Source organism: Apaloderma vittatum, unplaced genomic scaffold, assembly GCF_000703405.1.
Source record: "Apaloderma vittatum isolate BGI_N311 unplaced genomic scaffold, ASM70340v1 scaffold9654, whole genome shotgun sequence".
NCBI lineage: Eukaryota > Metazoa > Chordata > Aves > Trogoniformes > Trogonidae > Apaloderma > Apaloderma vittatum.
Window position 1 is genome coordinate 1,730 of NW_009713194.1, and position 18,777 is coordinate 20,506.

At 38.9% G+C, this 18,777-nt stretch overlaps 1 protein-coding gene across 1 annotated transcript in view; it reads right to left on the reverse strand.

Moving 5' to 3' along the window:
* Positions 1 to 2,554: 2,554 nt before the first annotated feature.
* LOC104268708 (glypican-5-like) overlaps positions 2,555 to 18,777 on the reverse strand; it is a gene marked incomplete at both ends in the record, with an annotated part of 44,011 nt that continues 27,788 nt past the window's right edge. Inside the window, 3 exons of the mRNA XM_009868271.1 lie at positions 2,555 to 2,680; positions 4,600 to 4,659; positions 9,056 to 9,186. Of these exons, the coding sequence (XP_009866573.1) occupies positions 2,555 to 2,680; positions 4,600 to 4,659; positions 9,056 to 9,186 (317 nt within the window). The remainder of the gene's footprint in view (positions 2,681 to 4,599; positions 4,660 to 9,055; positions 9,187 to 18,777) is intronic.

Sequence of the window (18,777 nt, forward strand, 5' to 3'; positions counted from 1 at the left end):
TAAATGCAAATAAAGCAATCGGCAAGAAAAATAGTGAGGAAAACCTGGAGTTTTTCCAGGTATCAGAAGGTTAATCTCCCTTCACCTGTTTGCCTGGTAAACCATGCTGCTTCAGGAGCAAGTAATTTGAATTTTCACACCTTATATGAACCTGTCATTACATAGTTTGAACACTGAAGATACGTTCTATTTATATAATATCCTTAAATTTTGCAAAAATTATTCATTTTAACTGGTTAAGCAGCCATAATGCTCTCTTGAGGACTTGAATAAAATAAATAGCATTTCTCTTTAGCTATCTTTTCCATTGATGGGCAATCCAAATATATCCTGTATGTTTTTATGCCTTTGCTTTTAGATACTTTACAAAAAAACCCCAAACAGTTATGCAAAAAACTTCTTACTTACAACTACTAAACTAACAGGGCTGAGAGTGTATCATGCAGAGCCCTATTGCTGTGGTTTATAAATACCATTATTCATTTCGATCCTGGGTACGGCTGTTAGAAAACGATAACTTTTTGCACCAAAGTTTAAGATTATACAGAATGGCAGAGAAAAACGAGCAAACCCAGCAAACTTCTTGTGAAGTACTTAATTCCACCTTTACCCTGAATCCGCTGGTCTCCTGGGAAAGGAGAAAGAGCAAAGAGATGCCTCGTCAGGCATCACCAGGACAGGTTTACTTCTCGTATGTAGCGAACTGGTGACAAGTCCAGCCCACAAAACAGATGGAAGGAGTAAAATTTGCCAGCAAGCAGGCGCCACGTTGGTGCTGCCGGGTGTATTGCCGGCAGCACAGCCTGCCCAGGGAGTCTCCTCCCTTAAAGGCAATCAGTACTGAGACTGAGCTGATAAATACATACACATTGCTGTCTAATTCAACATGTGAAATGAAACTTTTATTTTCCAACTTATCTGTTTAATATGTTAACTGCAAATACATGTTTCAAGGTTTGATGTTGGGGTGTTTCTTTGCTACTGTCATGGTTAGTTTTTTCTTCCTCTATTTTTGCTCTTAATTCAAACTATGATGGGTCTTGTTAGCCTCTTCCCTGCTACCTTTCCCAGGTTCCTACCCTTTTCGAACCTGAAACTTTTCCACGTGTCTCTAGCTGGGACCGTTATACACTGGGAAAAGGAAAAAAACAACAGCTATCCCCCTTTGTTCCTTTCTAAAACATATAAAAAACATAGAACAAACCTAAATTTTGCTTTCATGTTTTTTCAGAGAGTTTATATAGAAAACATTTTTCTTGGTTTTGCTTTTCTTGTTTTCATTTTGGCCAGAAGGCAGTTTGTTCTAAAAGTTAACTCTGTGTCCAGCAACATTTACCAGCAAAAGGGATTCTGAAATGGAAATACTTATATTCCCCCCACTTCCTCCACATTACTTCTACAGTAATAACTTCAGTCATTATTACAATCACTCTACATTAATATTTAGAATCCTGCATTGTTGCCAAAATCTTCCAATATATGCTTCTACAATTAATTTGTAATGCCAATACACACTGAAATATTAAACTTCCAAGTAGAGCTGTATGGGAGCCAGAACTCCCTTTAATGGGACAGCCTGTAAGCGTAACATTTCTCTCAGTTCCTCATCGGAATTATTCCACAAGTTCCTACAAAAAAATTTCAACGATGAAAATTATTTTAAAGCAAGAAAATAGAATATGAGAACTTTATCTTTTAAAACTGCTACAAACCACAAAATACACTTCAAAAAGAAACGTCATGAAAGACAACACTCTCTCACAGAATGTCTCTGTTTCAACAAAAAGACATTTTTGGAAAACATTTACTGGCACACTTCCAACCAGCTCTCATAGCAAAAACTGATGTACACTTTGACAATGGTAGCAACAGATATGGTTATATTCTGACACATATTTTTCTCCTCAGTGCACTGTCTTCTCATGCTCTACAGAGTAAGAGAAATGACAGCAAGAAGTTTAGCTCATGGAGAGTGTAAGTGCATTTTCCAGTTTGGATTCTAAAGGGTGACAGGAAAAACTGTGATAAAATACAGAGGAGGAAAAAATTAGCTGACAAACTAGAAAGATATTCTCATCGTAAGGAGCTTCTAGCTGTCCTGCCAACATGAAACAGCACATTTATTAATTGTAACTTTATACAAATTCCTGCAGAACATGCTCTGGTAAGGATGCTGGGCAATTCCAAAACCAGTTGTTACCCCAAAGTGCTATGTCAGAAACTCCGGGGAAAAAAAAAAGCAGGGAAATCTTTTCAAAACATAATGGCCTGGTCACTGTATTATTCTGATACCTTTGCAGGAATTGCTACATATTTTCTAATTACAGTCAAGCAACCCTTCAAGAAAGTGGTCTGCTCCTATTTAATTCAGATAGCTAAAACCCAGCAGTAACAACTTTTTATTTTAGCAAAACCCTTGCTCAATTAGACATCGACCTCACTATGAAGGAGAAACTTAACGATAACAGTAGTGTCTCAGAATGCTTCTGACTCATCAGAAGGATATGAAGTTCCTTTTTTCACCATTCAAGAAAACTTTTACTTGTAACTTTACCTTTCTACAACATCCTCTCCATTCCAGCAGGTTGAGCTGTCTCTCATCACCAGGTCTCCATCACACAGCCTTTCCGCTATAGAGGCATAAAACGTTCGGGATCGCTTCATGTAATTGATGAACTCTCTGTAACGTAGGAAGAACACATTTAGTAACAGAACAGTACACTTATGCTTTAAGTCCCTGTCAACCATCCACAAAACCGAGAGTAGAGAACCCTTAGAGAAATTAAGTCATCCAAGTTGATTGATTTCTCTTTCTAGAGCATTTCTACTCCTGCATGTCATTCAGTCTTAGGCAGTCCAGTGGTAATACATGTAATTACATATAAGGAGTGGTTTTAGCAAATTATCTTAACACATCACTCACAAAATTTGAAAAAAGTCTATACATACTACCTCTGTTTAAACATAAAAAATCATGAGAAAACAACCTTAAAGGAGTGGGCTTTCCTCTGTTACTAGATGTGAATATTTCTCCTTTTCCTGCACACGTGTGAGATGAATTAAGAACGTTGTCAACAATCTTTGGGGTGGAAAAGGTTTTCCTAAAGCCAATACCCCATCACAAGACTTGCTATATGCTCCGAGTACCCCACACGGGCAACAACAGTACAGAAAGCCATCTCCTCGAGATGTGATGGGGACAAGCCTTCTCCATCATCCCTATCTATTTCACGTTCTCACTAGAAAGAAATTCCTCTTTCATCATGCCTGGCACCCACCTGACACCTGTGCAGAGAAGGCTGTGCCTGCTGCTGTGGTGAAGAACCCAAACTCCTGGGCAGTAGCAACAGCCCAGTTCTGATCGTGTGTGTATGGAAAAATGCTCTGTGGGCAAACCACTGCCCCATTTACAATCTGATTGTACCTATATCATCTGGCTGAGATAGCCATAAAAATAAACTAACAAAACAAGTGTTCATTCAGCACACAACTGAGAGTAATTTGGAAGGGGAAATCACCCTATCTCCATGGCTTTAGAGGCTCCTGTTTGGTGTTAAGATCTTAAAGATACTGAGAACAAGATGCAGGACAGAAAAACTGGGCTAGAGCTACCATGGAGATATCAGCTTTAAGTCCCTCAACACCCCCACTGGGAAGGCCAAAGCACGCATTTTGGGTTACGGTGTTTCTGCCTGGCGGGCTGTAAGGGGACACTGCACTGAAGAGGTGTCTGGGGATATGGTTGGATGGAGCCTGGCACAAAACCAGTCAGGATTTATTATTCTTTTGGGAGCAACAGCTGCTTTAAACAATAGCAAAATCCATTGCCGGGTATCTATAATATCTACGCCTACGAGGTTTAGGCACTGGTCAACTGTTCCCACAGCTGTCCTTATACTTTCTCAGAAACATTTAACCATCCCACTTCACTTACATAGGATGAAATCTTATTAATTTATCTCTAGATAAATTTATCTCTAGATAAATTAATACATCACACAGTCCTAAGGTACTAACTTATCCTAATGATGCTGTCATTTCAAGCAAAGAAAAAAGCAGGAATTTTATGACAAGGGAATCACTATTTCTACCTCTTGACCACTAACCTACCCATATGAACTCCAGCTGCTTATAGTTACAGTGATATAATAAAGTTAGGTCCAGACAGAAGGCCACCTACCTGACAGAACAGCCAGAGAATCAATTACGAAGGGTTAAACACATGCTAAAGATTTTACAGATTGTAAAAGGGAGTTTTCTTTGAAAGAGGAAAAGAGCACCCTCTTAAGAGGCTAAAGCTTGTTTTACTCAGCTCACCCCAAGAGACTTCAACTCCTTTTCATTTTCAGCAGAGTGAGGCTCTGAGATTTCCAAGTAGCATCTTAGCAAAGGCAGAATTCTGTCCCCTACTCTTACAAAGTAAAAATATTTACTTTTCCTGAGTATCAAACTGAACACACTGGGTAGAAAATGTACGGTTTCCCAGCGCCCCACAATATAAAAGCAGCAATCGCAAGTTTACAGCTGAAATAGCAGCTTACAATGGAGATGAGCTAAGCATAGAGACAACAAAGTATGTCACCTTGTTTTTATTCTTACCGAGAGATTTTTTTCAAACTTCTTGATTTGTCATTCTTTGAAGCTTTCAGAGGCAGAGAACTGGAATAGGCCGGGGAGATTAAGCATCAATCAGGAGAGGTTGGGGAGAAGGGGAGAAGCAGGAATTCAGGCAAATGAGGAAAAGAAATGAGAAACAAAAGAGAAAAGTAAAAATTAATTGAAAGAAAGGTCATCAAGCACATGCATAGGATAATATAAGAAAACAAATAAGGAGGAAAATTGTCATGAGATTTTTCCAAAGTACAGATGCAATTAATAATGTCAATGCAATATGAAAAAAAATACAACTGAGATGCTTCTCCTAATCATTTTCAAATCAGAGCACAATTACAAATGCAGCACACACAGCAAAAAGTTGAAAATAAATTCAGTGGTACTTAAATTGACTATAACTGACACCAAATGGAAGAATTGTAAATATATCAGGCTATACAAGAAAACAATAGTAAACAATTTGGAATGAGGGCGACAGGAAGGGGGATAGAAACAGGCAGCATTCATTTTCTGGTGCAAGAAGCAATTTGCTATCTGTTAATAACTAACAAGAATACAGGTAATTTTTACTGTTCAGTTCTGGTCAGACTGCACCACTGAAAAAAAACCACCAAAAACCAAACCAAATACCCATATCCTCATGTCTAAAATAACAGCAACAGCTGCATTAATGCATGAACAGAAACAGTTTCAATGATATTTGTAAATCCAGTTAACTCTTCCGGAGAGAGTAAGCACCACATGCACAGGCTCTGAGGACAGCCACACGACAGCGGCTTTGCCATCACATTTTCTGGGAGCTAACAGCAGGGGTGATGATGGACCTGCCACTCATCACCAGGTGAGTGTCACCTGTCCTCACTGAAGCAGGGATTCCAACACGGCCAGCCGAAAAAGGAAACAAAGACTTGTAACGGGGAAAATCTGGACCTGCTGAAACTTCTGCCTTGGCCAGTCAGGCAGAAAGGTCTGATTGACTTCCACAGTAAGATAATTTGCATCTGGCATTAATAATCTGTTTTGTACTAGCAGTCTGATACTCAAATTTTAATAGTAACATGTGATGCGTAGTTCAACAGATAGTTAATTTAAAATAAAATAGATGCCATTGATTTCAACTATTCCTCTAAAAAAACTTAAAATTTTTTATTTTAGGATGTATAAAAGATACATAAGTCCACATTATAAAAAAGAAATCCCAAGAAAATATTCTTTTGAAGCCTGCCTCCTCCAGTCAGGGACTTATCATCATGTTATGGTTCTTTGTTAAACAAATTTTTACATACAGATCTGTAACCAGTCTATGCTTAGTGGTTTGAAATATTACATGCAGCAGACATGCTAAAAGGCAGGTATTCAACTTTGCTAGGAGCCGGGACCGTGACCAAAACTGTACTTTGTGCTGAACTCAGCAATAACATTCCAATTTACTGATTCTGTACATGCCATGTACATTCCCTGAACCATATGGTTTCAATCTTCTTGTCATCTCTACTACATTATAGTAACCTCCACATTAAAAAACGACTACAGCAGCAATCCTGCCAGTTTCAGTTAATCCCTGAATACAATTGTATAATGCAAAAAAAAATTACTAATCAAATCTATACTTTTCAGCTTAATCAGAGGAAAAGGTTTCCTACAAGATCATAGAACATTTATTCAAATTTCAGCTTCTTTCACTATTGTCCCCTGATGCTTGGTGTTGCATAACAAAAATATGCAGGAATGAAATGCAGGGGAAAATAAAGAAAGAAGGGAAATCTCCCAGGAACCCTTGAGAGCTAGAGGAGCTGAAAAGGGTTCAGCTACCAGAAACGAAGATCCAATTGCTGTGTGAATTTAGGGACCATACAGACCACTCTGTGAAGAAGACCGGAGGGTGAGAATGACTGTCTCCTGCCAGACTCACACAACACACGTCCAGAAGACAGAGCAGTCAGGCAGAGACACCATCTCGATAGTCCTGCTCTTCAGCTGCACCAGCAGCCTTGGCTCTACCCAGTGGTGACATCAGAGGTTCTCAAGCTCTTTAGAAAAGGAGCTTGATTTCGTACCTGGCCTCACAAAGATGTAATACTTTTGGAGCAAACAGACGGCTGTAGGTACAAGCTGTTTGGCACCAGGTTTTTAAGCGCAACTCTAAGCAGGTATGACAAAACAGACATGAGGCCACTTTATTGTGGTTTCTCCTAGAGATGTACTGGGCAGGCTGGATCTGAGCTTGAGAATATTCTGACACATTAAGGGAATGAGCCACAGGTTTTCTGCTTCCTTGGGGAGCATTGGCTTGTTCCTTCTCATTTGCTTATTCTAAAAGGCAGGAGTCGTGTTCCATACACCCCTTGAGGTATGGATCACGTGGAGGGACGTCTGCTACCACAGATCAACAGACTCGGTCAGGTCACTTCCCCGTGTCACCTTGCACCTAAACCGACAGACAGCTGACGGTACTGCTCTTCATTTTTCATAGCACCAGAAGGAATGGCACCCAAAAAGCTTCACGTAATTACTCTCATAATCTAGATCCCCTGTAGCAGTTATCTGTCACTCCAAGTGCATTTTACACAATCCATTGCGGGAATGATTTCACCCACCCATTATAAAATTTTATTACCTAAAATTGCGCTTTATTGATATCATATGTGAATAAATGATAGATGATGAACAACACGGCAACGTAGCCAATCTCTGTGTATTTCAGTATTTATTGTTTCACGATCATTTCCAAGAAGCAAAATACAAGCCTCATGCCATGTGTTTTATAGGAAGTTTTGGAAAATTTAAAAATATTCTCCACTTCTTACTAATTATGGCATGGCTCCATCATTCATTTTTGGTGCATGGGCTCTCCAGAGTACCTATCAACACTATTTCAGTAATGTTTTATGCTAATTATCTAAGGATGGCCTTAGTTTAGATTTTTTTGATATATTACTTTTCAGTGCACTGAACAATTTTGGGAAACTGTCCAATTTAGAGCTTATTAGTTTTGCTACATTTTCTTTTCCATCTACAGGTCTTCCATCTTAGAAGGTCAATATCTGTATAATTCTAGATGGTTGGGAAGGGGAGAGAGCAGATCCTCAGGTGAAAAAGAACTGCTGTCATGCCATTAAAGACATCCGTTTGCGTCTGTTTAAGAAGTTACCTGTTAACAGGTTGGTAATTCTGCCTTTTTGGTTATCGGTGTATAAGTGTCAGTGAAATCAATGAGTTATATAGAAGGTGGCCTAGATCTCTGTGTTTTTAAAAGTGTATTTCATTAATTATACTACATCTGTTCTTTGGATGATTACTGCTGAATTTATTAATTTAATTTCCTTAATGCGCCTTTCTCTGATTTACACGGTAAAAAATATTAGCTCCAAGCACTAGCACAAACTGTAGTGTTTTGGTTTTAAATCACAAAGGGATAAAAATATCACCATCACTCAAAAAATCTCATCTTTACAATTCAAACTCCAGAAATGCAGAAATTTTAACGTTGCTGCCTGTCACCCAACTATCCAACATAGAGCAATACGCATGGACTCCCTGTGCAGATTAGATTCTGTTCTCAGCTAGAGGGATAAACCCAGCATGATTCCACCCACTTCGCTGAAATTGTTCCAGATTAATACTGGTGTTGCAGAAAACAACGTTATCAGCCAGAAATATGTCATTGTGATTTTATGGCCAGTTAGCTCTGACATCTACTCGTGTATCATGAGCGGGATTGCAAAGGCGTCCTTCCCTCCTCGCTTAAAATTTACAGAAAACCATCCCAGGAGCTGCATGAAAGTGAAAGCAAGACTAGGAGATCTGGGCACAGGGATACCCACGGCAGGGCCAGTGGCAGTAATTCAGGTGTCTAGTGTCTCACCTGGCACACAGCTGAAGAACAGAAGCCAGGATGGAAACCATAAGCCTAAACATAGATGTTTCTGCTCTTGCTCTGTTACACAACAAATCAAAGAGGTGGCAAGGGATCTTATTACTCCTTATTAGAGCCCTGTGAAATGAGGGAGTGACTTTGTGTCTGGGCAATGAATCTTTCCTTTTCATCCCTTCCTCCTCCCCACCTCTGTCCCTGGATAAGCTCAAATCCTTAAAGACCTGGGTAGTTGTATTTTAAGTAATTTAGACTCAACTGCAGAAATTACTCAGACTTTGTTGAGGAAAAGCTTTCATCATTTTCACTGAAGGTTTCTGGAAATAATGAACAGTTCGGCGCTAAGTAATGACATAAAGTCTGGCCTCTAAAAAGCTTTCCTTGGAGAGACCTGCAACGCAATACCACAAAGACATCTGTGTAGCTATCAGTGATGGCAACGGCTGGGCAGCTCACACACAAGGTGACAAAACTGCGGCGCTGGCTTAAACACCATGGTGCAAGGGATCATTAACACAAATTGTGAGGCAGAGAGTTTATTTCAGAGCAACTGTTGCTTAGGGTTACCTTCTTTTATGGTTCAGGCTAGTGTGAGCCATCACGAACGTCTGGGTTTCAGTCGCTTCCTTCACTGGCACTATGTTGTCTGCCGGCAGGTTCCCTTCCTGTTGTTTGGGCTGTCCACACACTTTATCAACCTGTATGAAAGGAAGGGAAAGGAAAAGTGGGTTTGAGTGGAGAAACTGATTTAAAATTGCTCAAAGGTCTGGTTGTTCTTTGTGCTCAGCGTTTACTGAAAGAGAAGGTGAGACAAAGAAAGGCTGCTTCTTTCCAGGACCTGGAACCTGGTCCCCTGCACAAGAAGGATCAAATTATGAGGCAGTGCAAAGAGCACTGCCACCAGAAAGCCAGCAGTCATGGACTTGTCACTGAATGTCTGGACTATAGCACACTGGGAAACAGGCTGAAATAGTGACTGATGGAAATGTTGCCAAACTGAACTTTTAACTAGAAGTACACAGATTTTGGTGGAACATCTGCCCTGTATATAGAGAGCACAGTCTACAGTTGGAAAAGGCTCATAATCAGAGGACAAGTGAGTCTTCCAGCCTGTAACTAGACAATGCTCCCTTAAAACAAGGAAACGAGCAAAAGAAGTCGGCAGCAACATATCACTGTCAATAAATTCTTCTCTTGGACCAAACAGAATGAAAAGGAGTTTCCAGTCCTGAGAATCATCAGTGCCCTGGGTTCAAACACTAACATGACTCAGACATTTGTCCTTATTGCCCTTCCTGAAGCCTCTCATAGGGGATTTAACACAAGGCCAGGAGAAAGCAAGCTTGTGTTTATCCTTCGTGCACTGTAGATCTGACACTGCTCCTGGGTTCTGCCACATTTATTTGCTGTAACAGCTTTAAGTGACAGTAGTAAGACAAACCTCTTCCCTTTCCAACCCACAAGTAAGTAATCAGTAAGGTTTGTACCTACACTTAAATCCTCAAGCAAACGTGAAAAGAAGACAAAGGGAATCCTACTGTGGGCATGGTACTATCCGAGACCTTAATCACACAGATTCTACCATCCCGCACAGCACTGAATTTGATTTTCCTTCTTCAGTTTTCCATTATAACCAGAGTGAGATGAATTCTTGCCAGTCTGTATATTTCAGTGGATCTTCAAAACCCTTACAGGATCACAAGTGCCTAGCTGCTGAATATTTCAGACCATAGACGACTTTAAATAATTTTCTCTGCCCCTTTGAACCACTATGTTGTATACGTCAGCACAAGTACAGGACAATTTTCTCTACCTTAGCCCATTTCCTCCAGGAAAACTACTGCTATATAAAGCCAAGCCATTTTCCTCTGAAAAAAATAGGCCACTCAAATGTGAAAAGTTGGCAGCTGTATCAGCATGGCACGTAACATCAACTTTAGTTGTATAAGTTACAGCTCGATCCAGTATAATATGCAGTAAAGAACCTAAAACTGTAGCAATTGAATGAGAACATACTGGATTAATCCTGACATACCTCCAGCAGTCGGAGCAGGAGCCAGCTGCCTCACTCAACACCTCTCACTGTGTTTATTGTTCTGGTCTCACCAGGGACTAGCACAGCATTGTTTTAAAATACAACTTTGTGAAATAAAAGAGTCTATTTCAATCCCTTCTAAACTTCTGAAAAGAAAGAAAATACACACTAGGCAAATGAAAATATAAAACAAAAAATGCCTTTTGAACCCTTTGGAGCTGGACAGAGAGCGTAGCGCAGCTGGACCGCATTCATGCACAGGACGCTCTCTCGCCTGTGCCCCAGGTTTCCCAGGGCTCCTACAGCACGGAGACCCGAATTCCCAGCAAAGCTTTCTGCAAAATCCATCTGAGATTACATCATGTCACTAAAGTTCATGTCTTCAAATTACATACACCTCAAGTCTAGTCACTATGGATTTTAATAGAGTTTTAAATAACATCAGAGCAGTTTGGAAAAGCAGTGTGGTTTTCATACGCAAGTTTTTTGATTTTCCTATGAGAAGTTTCAAAGAGATTTCAAGTCATCACTTTTACTGCGAATCAATACTTTATGCATCCAAACGAAAATACTCAACTTTGGTTTGTTTTGTGTTTTTGATACCTTTAGAAATAAAATGACTCTTTAAATTGCAGAAGTTTCAGCATTTTCTATGTCGAGCCTTAACTTTGGCATTTTCTTTTTACCAAGTAACAACAGTTTCCTGTGTATCAATAAAACCACAGTATTTTAAAGAAAAATATTTCTTACTGGAAAATTTTAACTAATTGTACTCCATTAAAAAGAAATCAATTTGTTAAATAAAAGGGCAAAGCACATTCACTTTTTTTGTCATGCAGGCTCTTTAGTACCTTTCTTTTGATTAATATCCTAAGAAACAATAGTAATATTCCGTAATTTAAAATGCAGCACAGACATTTTAATCCAAAGTGGGATTAGCAATATAGAAATTACAATAAAGACATACTATTTGTCATATTGGTAGCTTTTAGGAATCTCAGCTGAGATCCAGACTGCATTTTGCTGAGAAGACAAAAACTAGTGTGAAGCACCTGACACTTAAAGCAACAAAAAAAGAAAACGTGGTGCAGAGAATATTCATGTACAGAAAATCACCTTAACCTTCCAGCTTGGGCGTTCATGAAATATGAGTTTATGCTGTGTTAATTAAAAAACCTACTTTGTGGAACTGCAACACCTGGAATCTACTGCTACAAGTTACCTGTCTGTTAACAACATCAAGGAACACACAGGGTTTCTCTCCCATTCTAGGGGCACCAGACAACTGCACGTCAGTTTAACTCAGCTCACGAATCAAGCCTCACCACCAAAAGGAAAAATAGTGCTACTAAACCAGTGACTTTGACTTGAAAGGTTTATTTCCCTGTTTCTGTGACTTACCACTTCCAAGTTATCTCTTAAGGTGAAAGTGTAAACTGAATGATTTCTTTGTTTCTTTTTAAACAGAAGCTAGCATTCCTCTACTAATACTGGACTTTAGAATTTGACACAATAAGAAAAAATATCAAATACTGTGAAAAACAAGAGAACTGCAAAACATTACCTGCAAAGAACTATGATAAAAGCTAACAAAAATTAGTAGAAACAGAAAATCCATTGCTCTTTTCCTAAATCCAGCTTTTAGTACTCAGAATAATCAGCATTTAACACAAAGAATGACTAAGATCATTTATTTCTTTGATTTTTACACTTAAAAATAAGTCTGCCAGTCTTAAATTACAAACTGATGGGAAATTATCCCTCATTAACTATAATAACACTAAGGTCATTACTCTTGTCTTTCTGACAATATTTAATGAAGTCTGCCTTCTAACAGTGAACACGCATGGCTGAAAATTGGTATTCCTCATATCTCATTATCTTCTGAATTATCAATAATGTTTCTCAATTCTATACACTCTTCTTAGTGTAGTGTACACTCGTTTTTACTTATACACCAATGATTCTTCTTAAATATCTATCTTTCTAGCAACCATAACTACATTTCTTCTCCTGTGAACTTTACTTTGTAACGAAATACAGTCATATATATAAGGATTATCTGACCTCTTACTATTTGTTCTTTAAAAGAATGACCATTTACAATTATTTCAGAGGCTTAACAAAATAAATAGAAAAAAATCTCATCCAAAGATCTTTTGAACTCTTGCAGCTTGAGCAACCTTAAGCATTGAGGTCATATTTAATATACCTAACATAATCAAACAAGGAAAAAATGTCATGCCCTTTGGGATACCAAGAGAATCTTATCTCTCCAAAGCAAGAGACCTTTTCACTAATTCAGAACAGTAATTTTCTTTGATTCTGTAATGGGAAACTCACTATTTTAAAATACAAGATTTTTCTTGTGATTGGGCTTTGAGTTATTGTTAAAATGCTCACGCATTCTCCAGCAGATTTCTGCTCCCCCAACCTATAACCCAATATAGCTCCATGAAAACCTGGGGGGACAGCCCTGACAAATTGCACCCTCAGCCCAGGCTCCTGACCTCTGGGGAGGCGTCAGCACAGCCGTACCCCAAAACACATAGATCACAAACACATTTCAAATCGGAACTGGAGTTTGCTGCTTCCCGCTGCCAAGTCTGAAGGGAGGGAAGGAAGAAACACTGAGTTACAGGGAAATCAGGTTTAAATTCTCGGACTTGAACGTTCACCACAAAATCTTGTTTCTTTTAGGTCAGATACACCCTCATCACCCAACTACCCATGGCACAAGACACCAACAGGTATAGAATCCTTTTCGTTGGAGTAGCCATCACTTATTACTATAGTATTGTTGCAAAACATTCATTTCCAATGCTCAAAAGATGAGTAGGAGCACATTTGATAAAATGTAAGCCAGGGCTTACTGCTCAGGGCCACTGTCTACAACTTAATGAACAAAATCTGGCACTCATTGAAAAGGCAGACAGAATATTAAAAATTATTAGGAGAAGAGAGCAAATAACCTTTGATTCTTGCCTTGTTTTAAATCAGCTTCCCCTTACATATTTCTGTGGGTCCAACCTGAGGTATTACAAGGCCAAGAAGTACTCCTGGATGCCCTTATAAAAAGTGTTACTTAAAGATTCTGCTCATCTATTCCATTATTCATCTTTCTTCCTTTTTAACTAAAAAGGTCAAATTTCCAGGCTAGCAGATATATTGAGAAAGATGAGCGTTCAGCAGAAGTGGAGCAGCAGTAGCATTCTGCAAACAGCCCCGGAATTGGTTCTTGAAAAGTGCTGTGTTAGGAGGTTTTGTGCTTGCGTGGAGGGGCACTGCTGTCTTTTGTAGGCTCTACCTGCAGCAGAGGACACATCCTCTCAGGCATCAACACTGGGCACACACAGCAGTCAAATTCTGCAGCAGCTATTCAAATGAATCAAACTCTCTGCAAACTCCTCTTCCCAAATCAAGAATGCAAACCATGAGTAACCAGAATTTGGGGCCTTATTCTACAACACCATTAGGAAAGAATGGTTAAATAATCTGTACTGAGCCGAGCAACCGGGCACTCCATGAGACCTGCATCTGAAGGCAAACATACAGGTTTTGTTCATAGGGATAGTAGTTAAGAATTTCTTGAGAAAAGTAAGATAAGGAAATTCGTCACACGACATCAGGTATTTCAAGAGTTCTACACAGCTTAGATCTAACAAATTTTCATTACAAATTACATTTATATTCTTTTCTGCTCTCACTGGCTTTTGAAATGGCACACACTGACCTGGATATCAAACTAGCCACAGTTTTTCTCCACACGTAAAATCTTTTAAGAACACAAGTCAATAACTTTGTATATTTTGTTCGGATTCTTGTAAAATATTTTTCTTCAATTTGCATATATATTTACCCAGCTGAAAAGACAAATAGTAATTATTTATAAAGCCAAAACAAAACACCTACAGCACCTGAGAAGTAATGACATCTCCCCTTCTCCCTGACAATACCCCTAAGATTCAAGACTAATCTTTCCTGACCTTTTTTAGTTGTGACATTTGTCCTTAGGTACAGACAACCTAAAAAGGTTATGCTCAATTTTATAATTAATTACAATAATCTAGTATGGAAGGAAAATTCCACTGGGAAACAATCCAAGTAACTCACTTTAAAGGCTCTCTGAAAAATTAGGTAATTTTAAAGATAAGAAACTCAATTACAAGATTTTATTCAAATTTCTCTTTTATCACTTTTCAAATTAATTTCAGCGTATCAAAATAGTATTGCGTGTTACCTGCCTATTATTTATTCCCATTCTTAAGTGAAAGCAATTATCAAAACATTACTGGAATTTCTTTCAGTGTTGCAAGCTTAAAATGAAACTGAGAAAAACCCTCCTTACTTTGTTCTTCAAAGGTTCAGTCACCAAGGATAAAAAAATAGTGGAGAAAGACCCTACATCTTACATATATATATATATATATACACACACACGTATATATACTGAGCTAGTTAGAGACAGCTCCGTCACTGACTCCGATGAGGCCTTGCAACCTCTAGCAGCAGGTGCCGAGCAGAAGGGATCGTACCCATGATTCAGGCAGGTCACCAGTTGTCACTGACAATTTTGGAAAAGAACATCTTTCCTTAGACTGAGGTACCTCCCTGAATAACTTTAGTCAAAAAACAAGTGCGCCACTCTTGAATTTGCTTTAAGTCATGCCAGAAGATTGTCAAATAAGGAGTTATAAATACACTGTTGTTTTCTCAAGTTAACTTTAGCAATGTAGATCTGTACCTCATTTTCTGATGATGCCCAAAAGCTCTCCAAGACAAGATCAGGACCCTTCCTACTAAGTGCAGTCAGATGGATCATCACCCCAACACAGGCAGTCCCATCGGTTTTAGCGAGTTTCAGCTGCCTGGCAGCAGAATTCGCAAAATGGACCATGGGCAGAATGAATCAATGTGAAGAGAAGGCTACTGAAAGAGGGAGTGTTTCTCCATAAACAGTATCTCCAAGACAACAGGCTAGAACAGACCATTAGTCTGACCCAGCTGGAGTCTCGAGTTCCTCTATCCACAGTCATCGCAATCATCATTACAACAGAACTGCCGAAATGATTTTGAATAACTGGCCAAGTTGATGGTAAACACTCATTTTTCATATTTGAACAAATAAAAATTTGTAATGAATTACTACAAACCCGAGCCAGATCTGATCCATGAATAACTTAATCACATAATTCTCTGAGTGTGCAATTCAGCTTCATTTTTGAATTTAACACACTTTCACAGGCAGACATCACCACTCAGGTACTTAGGCACAAGCCCAGATAACCAAAACAATTATCTTAGTAGGCCTTTTGGTACATTCCTTCTAAACCCAGCTTCCAGCTGAAGTGTTCTGGCTCCAGTCTCTATATACGATAGAAACAGAATTGTTTCTTAGTAGTTTTCATATGGCTGGCATTATGAGGTGTATTCAAAAGACAAAGAACAGTAATACAAAATAAGATTTGGGTTTGCTTACTCCATGGCTTCCACACTGTCTGTAAATTATTACACTAATCAGATATGTAATTACACAAATAAACTATATCACTGTTTGCGCTACAGGCTCTCAGACATGCTTCTCAAAGCTATTGTGCACTCTGTGTAGGTCCCTTTTCCTCTGCAGGGTGCTTTAAAGCAGTGCTGCGTGAGCTGGGAACACGTCCCAGGGTGGTGAAGCGTCAGGCAGAATGTTTACACATTAAAAAAGGGACATCAGGCTCACAGGACTGACAGCTCCCCATTAAAATCTTTTCTTTGCAGGTATGTACATGCTAAGAACCAAGTTTCAGGAAAATAAATGGAGGGAACATTCCCTAAGTAAAAGAGTTTGCTTCAAATTTCTTTGAGAAAAAACACTTCCATTACTTCAAACAGACATCTGAGCGTGTTCAGGGGGTTATTTACAGGGAAGAGTGTCCCTATTAGGGCTAGCTAATGCTGCAAAAGATTTTAAGACACAAAATAGGGTGTTCAGGGGGAGATTTACAGGGGAAAATGGCCCTTTTAGGGCTGGCTAATGCTGCAAAAGATTTTAAGACACAAGAAGAGTCATGCATATCCTATATATTTAAGAGAACTGATACACCTTTCCTGAAAACATTTTTCCAGAAATGGGAATCAAGAGCAGGAAAGCACTAATTTTCAGTAAAAATTCTAGATGCTTCTGATTATTTTTTGTCTGTTCATCATTACTGCAAGCGTTTAGTTGCATAGGCAAAATGCCTGAACCTTCTCTTCCAAAGATATTACGAAAGTAACCCAACAAAACCGTAGGAAGTCAGAAGGCCACTGTACTGTCACATACGAGCTGCAATAATGCTCTAAGTTTATGCAATCACTAAACAAACACGCTAATAGCAATGTCAAGATCTCTAAAGAAGGTCAGAATAACCTTTTATTTTGTATACAACAGGAAGATAATAATTAGGAAAAAAAGGTAAACACAATCAATTATTTCTTTTTTTCATGAGATGCATCATTTCAGTGATTATTTGCTGACAGCTGCTGTCAAAAACATGTTTTCTCGTGCCTGTGTACTTGGTGAAAGGAAGGATGCATGAGGATTTACTACAGTGATTGATTAATGTGGACCTACTCAGGACCATTAATGTTATTTCACTGGTTGAGAATTTCTGCAGTTGAAACTAGATGACGATACTAAATTTTATGTCCAAATTTTATGGGGTTTTAATGTAAATTTTATGTGTTTTATATGCAAATTTTATGGAGTTTTTTTGGACAATTTTATGTCCAAACTGCAGTCCAGACCCCTAATATTGTACCCTTGGATTTCATAAAGATAGAGATTTTTCTAGCAAGACATTAAGCACAATTTACTAATATATGCATCCTGTTTTCAACTTAAGGCTCAGTGGCAAACTGATAACTAAAGGAAAGTCAGTCTCAAGAAAGCAGCATCTTAACGCTGCCCGCTCTCTGCAGAATTCATTCTGACTGTGCTCCAAGTGCATTACGGCAGTTTGGGATTAGGGAAGAGGAAGAGTGTGAAAACAAGACCTGAAAACAAGGAATAAAGATGCTTATAACAGATCCAAGATCTTGAATCTTCATTTATAGTTGTCAGGTCTTTTTTACATTCAAACTCCATTTCTGATCCATGCTTTGTTACAACAAAAGCAACAGAAGGGTCCGCTTTAAACCACTATATCTAGCCAAGAAGTCTTGCTGTTATTTCTTATTCTGGAAACCATTTTGTCACTCATGGCACACTCAAATTTCTGAGATCCATTCATGGGCTTGTCTGATCCATTTCTGATGACATTCTGCATTAAGGGCAAAGAAAAAAGTCTTTCTTTTGCTTTGAAATTTCTCAGACTTTTTGTAAAAATCTCAGAGAATTAATGCTAGAAAATACGAAGCGAATCAGACAGAATGTTTTTGAGCTGGAGGGTAGCGAAAACTTAACATCTTGACTTTTAAAAACATATGACAGTCCAAAATAAGTCTATTTTAACAATGTTTTAAGACTTACTCACTTAAAGATTGACAAACTCAAGCAGGCACATCAGGCGTAGTCAACAGTCACTTCAATAAACTGTGACCGCGTCCCTTTAACAAAAACTAATCGTCTTTTGCCGGTAACTGACTGGATATGAGGTGCCAGCTCTGACAACACGCTGAATTAGTGTTAGCAGCGCTGTCAAGGATCAATCATGCTTTATCAACCATGCAGTAAAGCAGTACATTATGTATCATATCACATAAAAGGCAGCACAGGGAACATCTGTGGAGATTTAAGCCCACTGAATATATGTAGAAGGCTGAGAGAAATCAGGGATTTTTCAGCACAGTACCTGAATTTGCATGGAAAAGATGTCCCAAAAGACACAGAATTGGGTATCAGAAAATTTTAATTGGGTCAGCAACTTGCCCTAGTGGTGAAGGCTAATAGTATTCTGGACTATATTAGGACAAGCAGTGACCTTCCCTTTCTATTCAGCCACACCTAGAACACTGTAGCCAGTTCTGTGCACTACATGGCCCTGTTTGAGCAGGAGGGTTTGACTATGTGACACCCTGAGGTCTCTCTCAACCTCAGCCAGCCTGTGATTCTGACAATTCACCTTTTTACTTCCTTTACGACATCTGGTAAGTCATTTAGGGGTAAACAGCACCCTCCTTCTACCCAGAAGACACTTGGGCAGGGAAGCAAAAATTTGATGCCCCTGCTGGACATGTCCGTGTTTAATTGCAGCACAAGAAATCTCAGAAAGGGACTCAAACCAGGCAA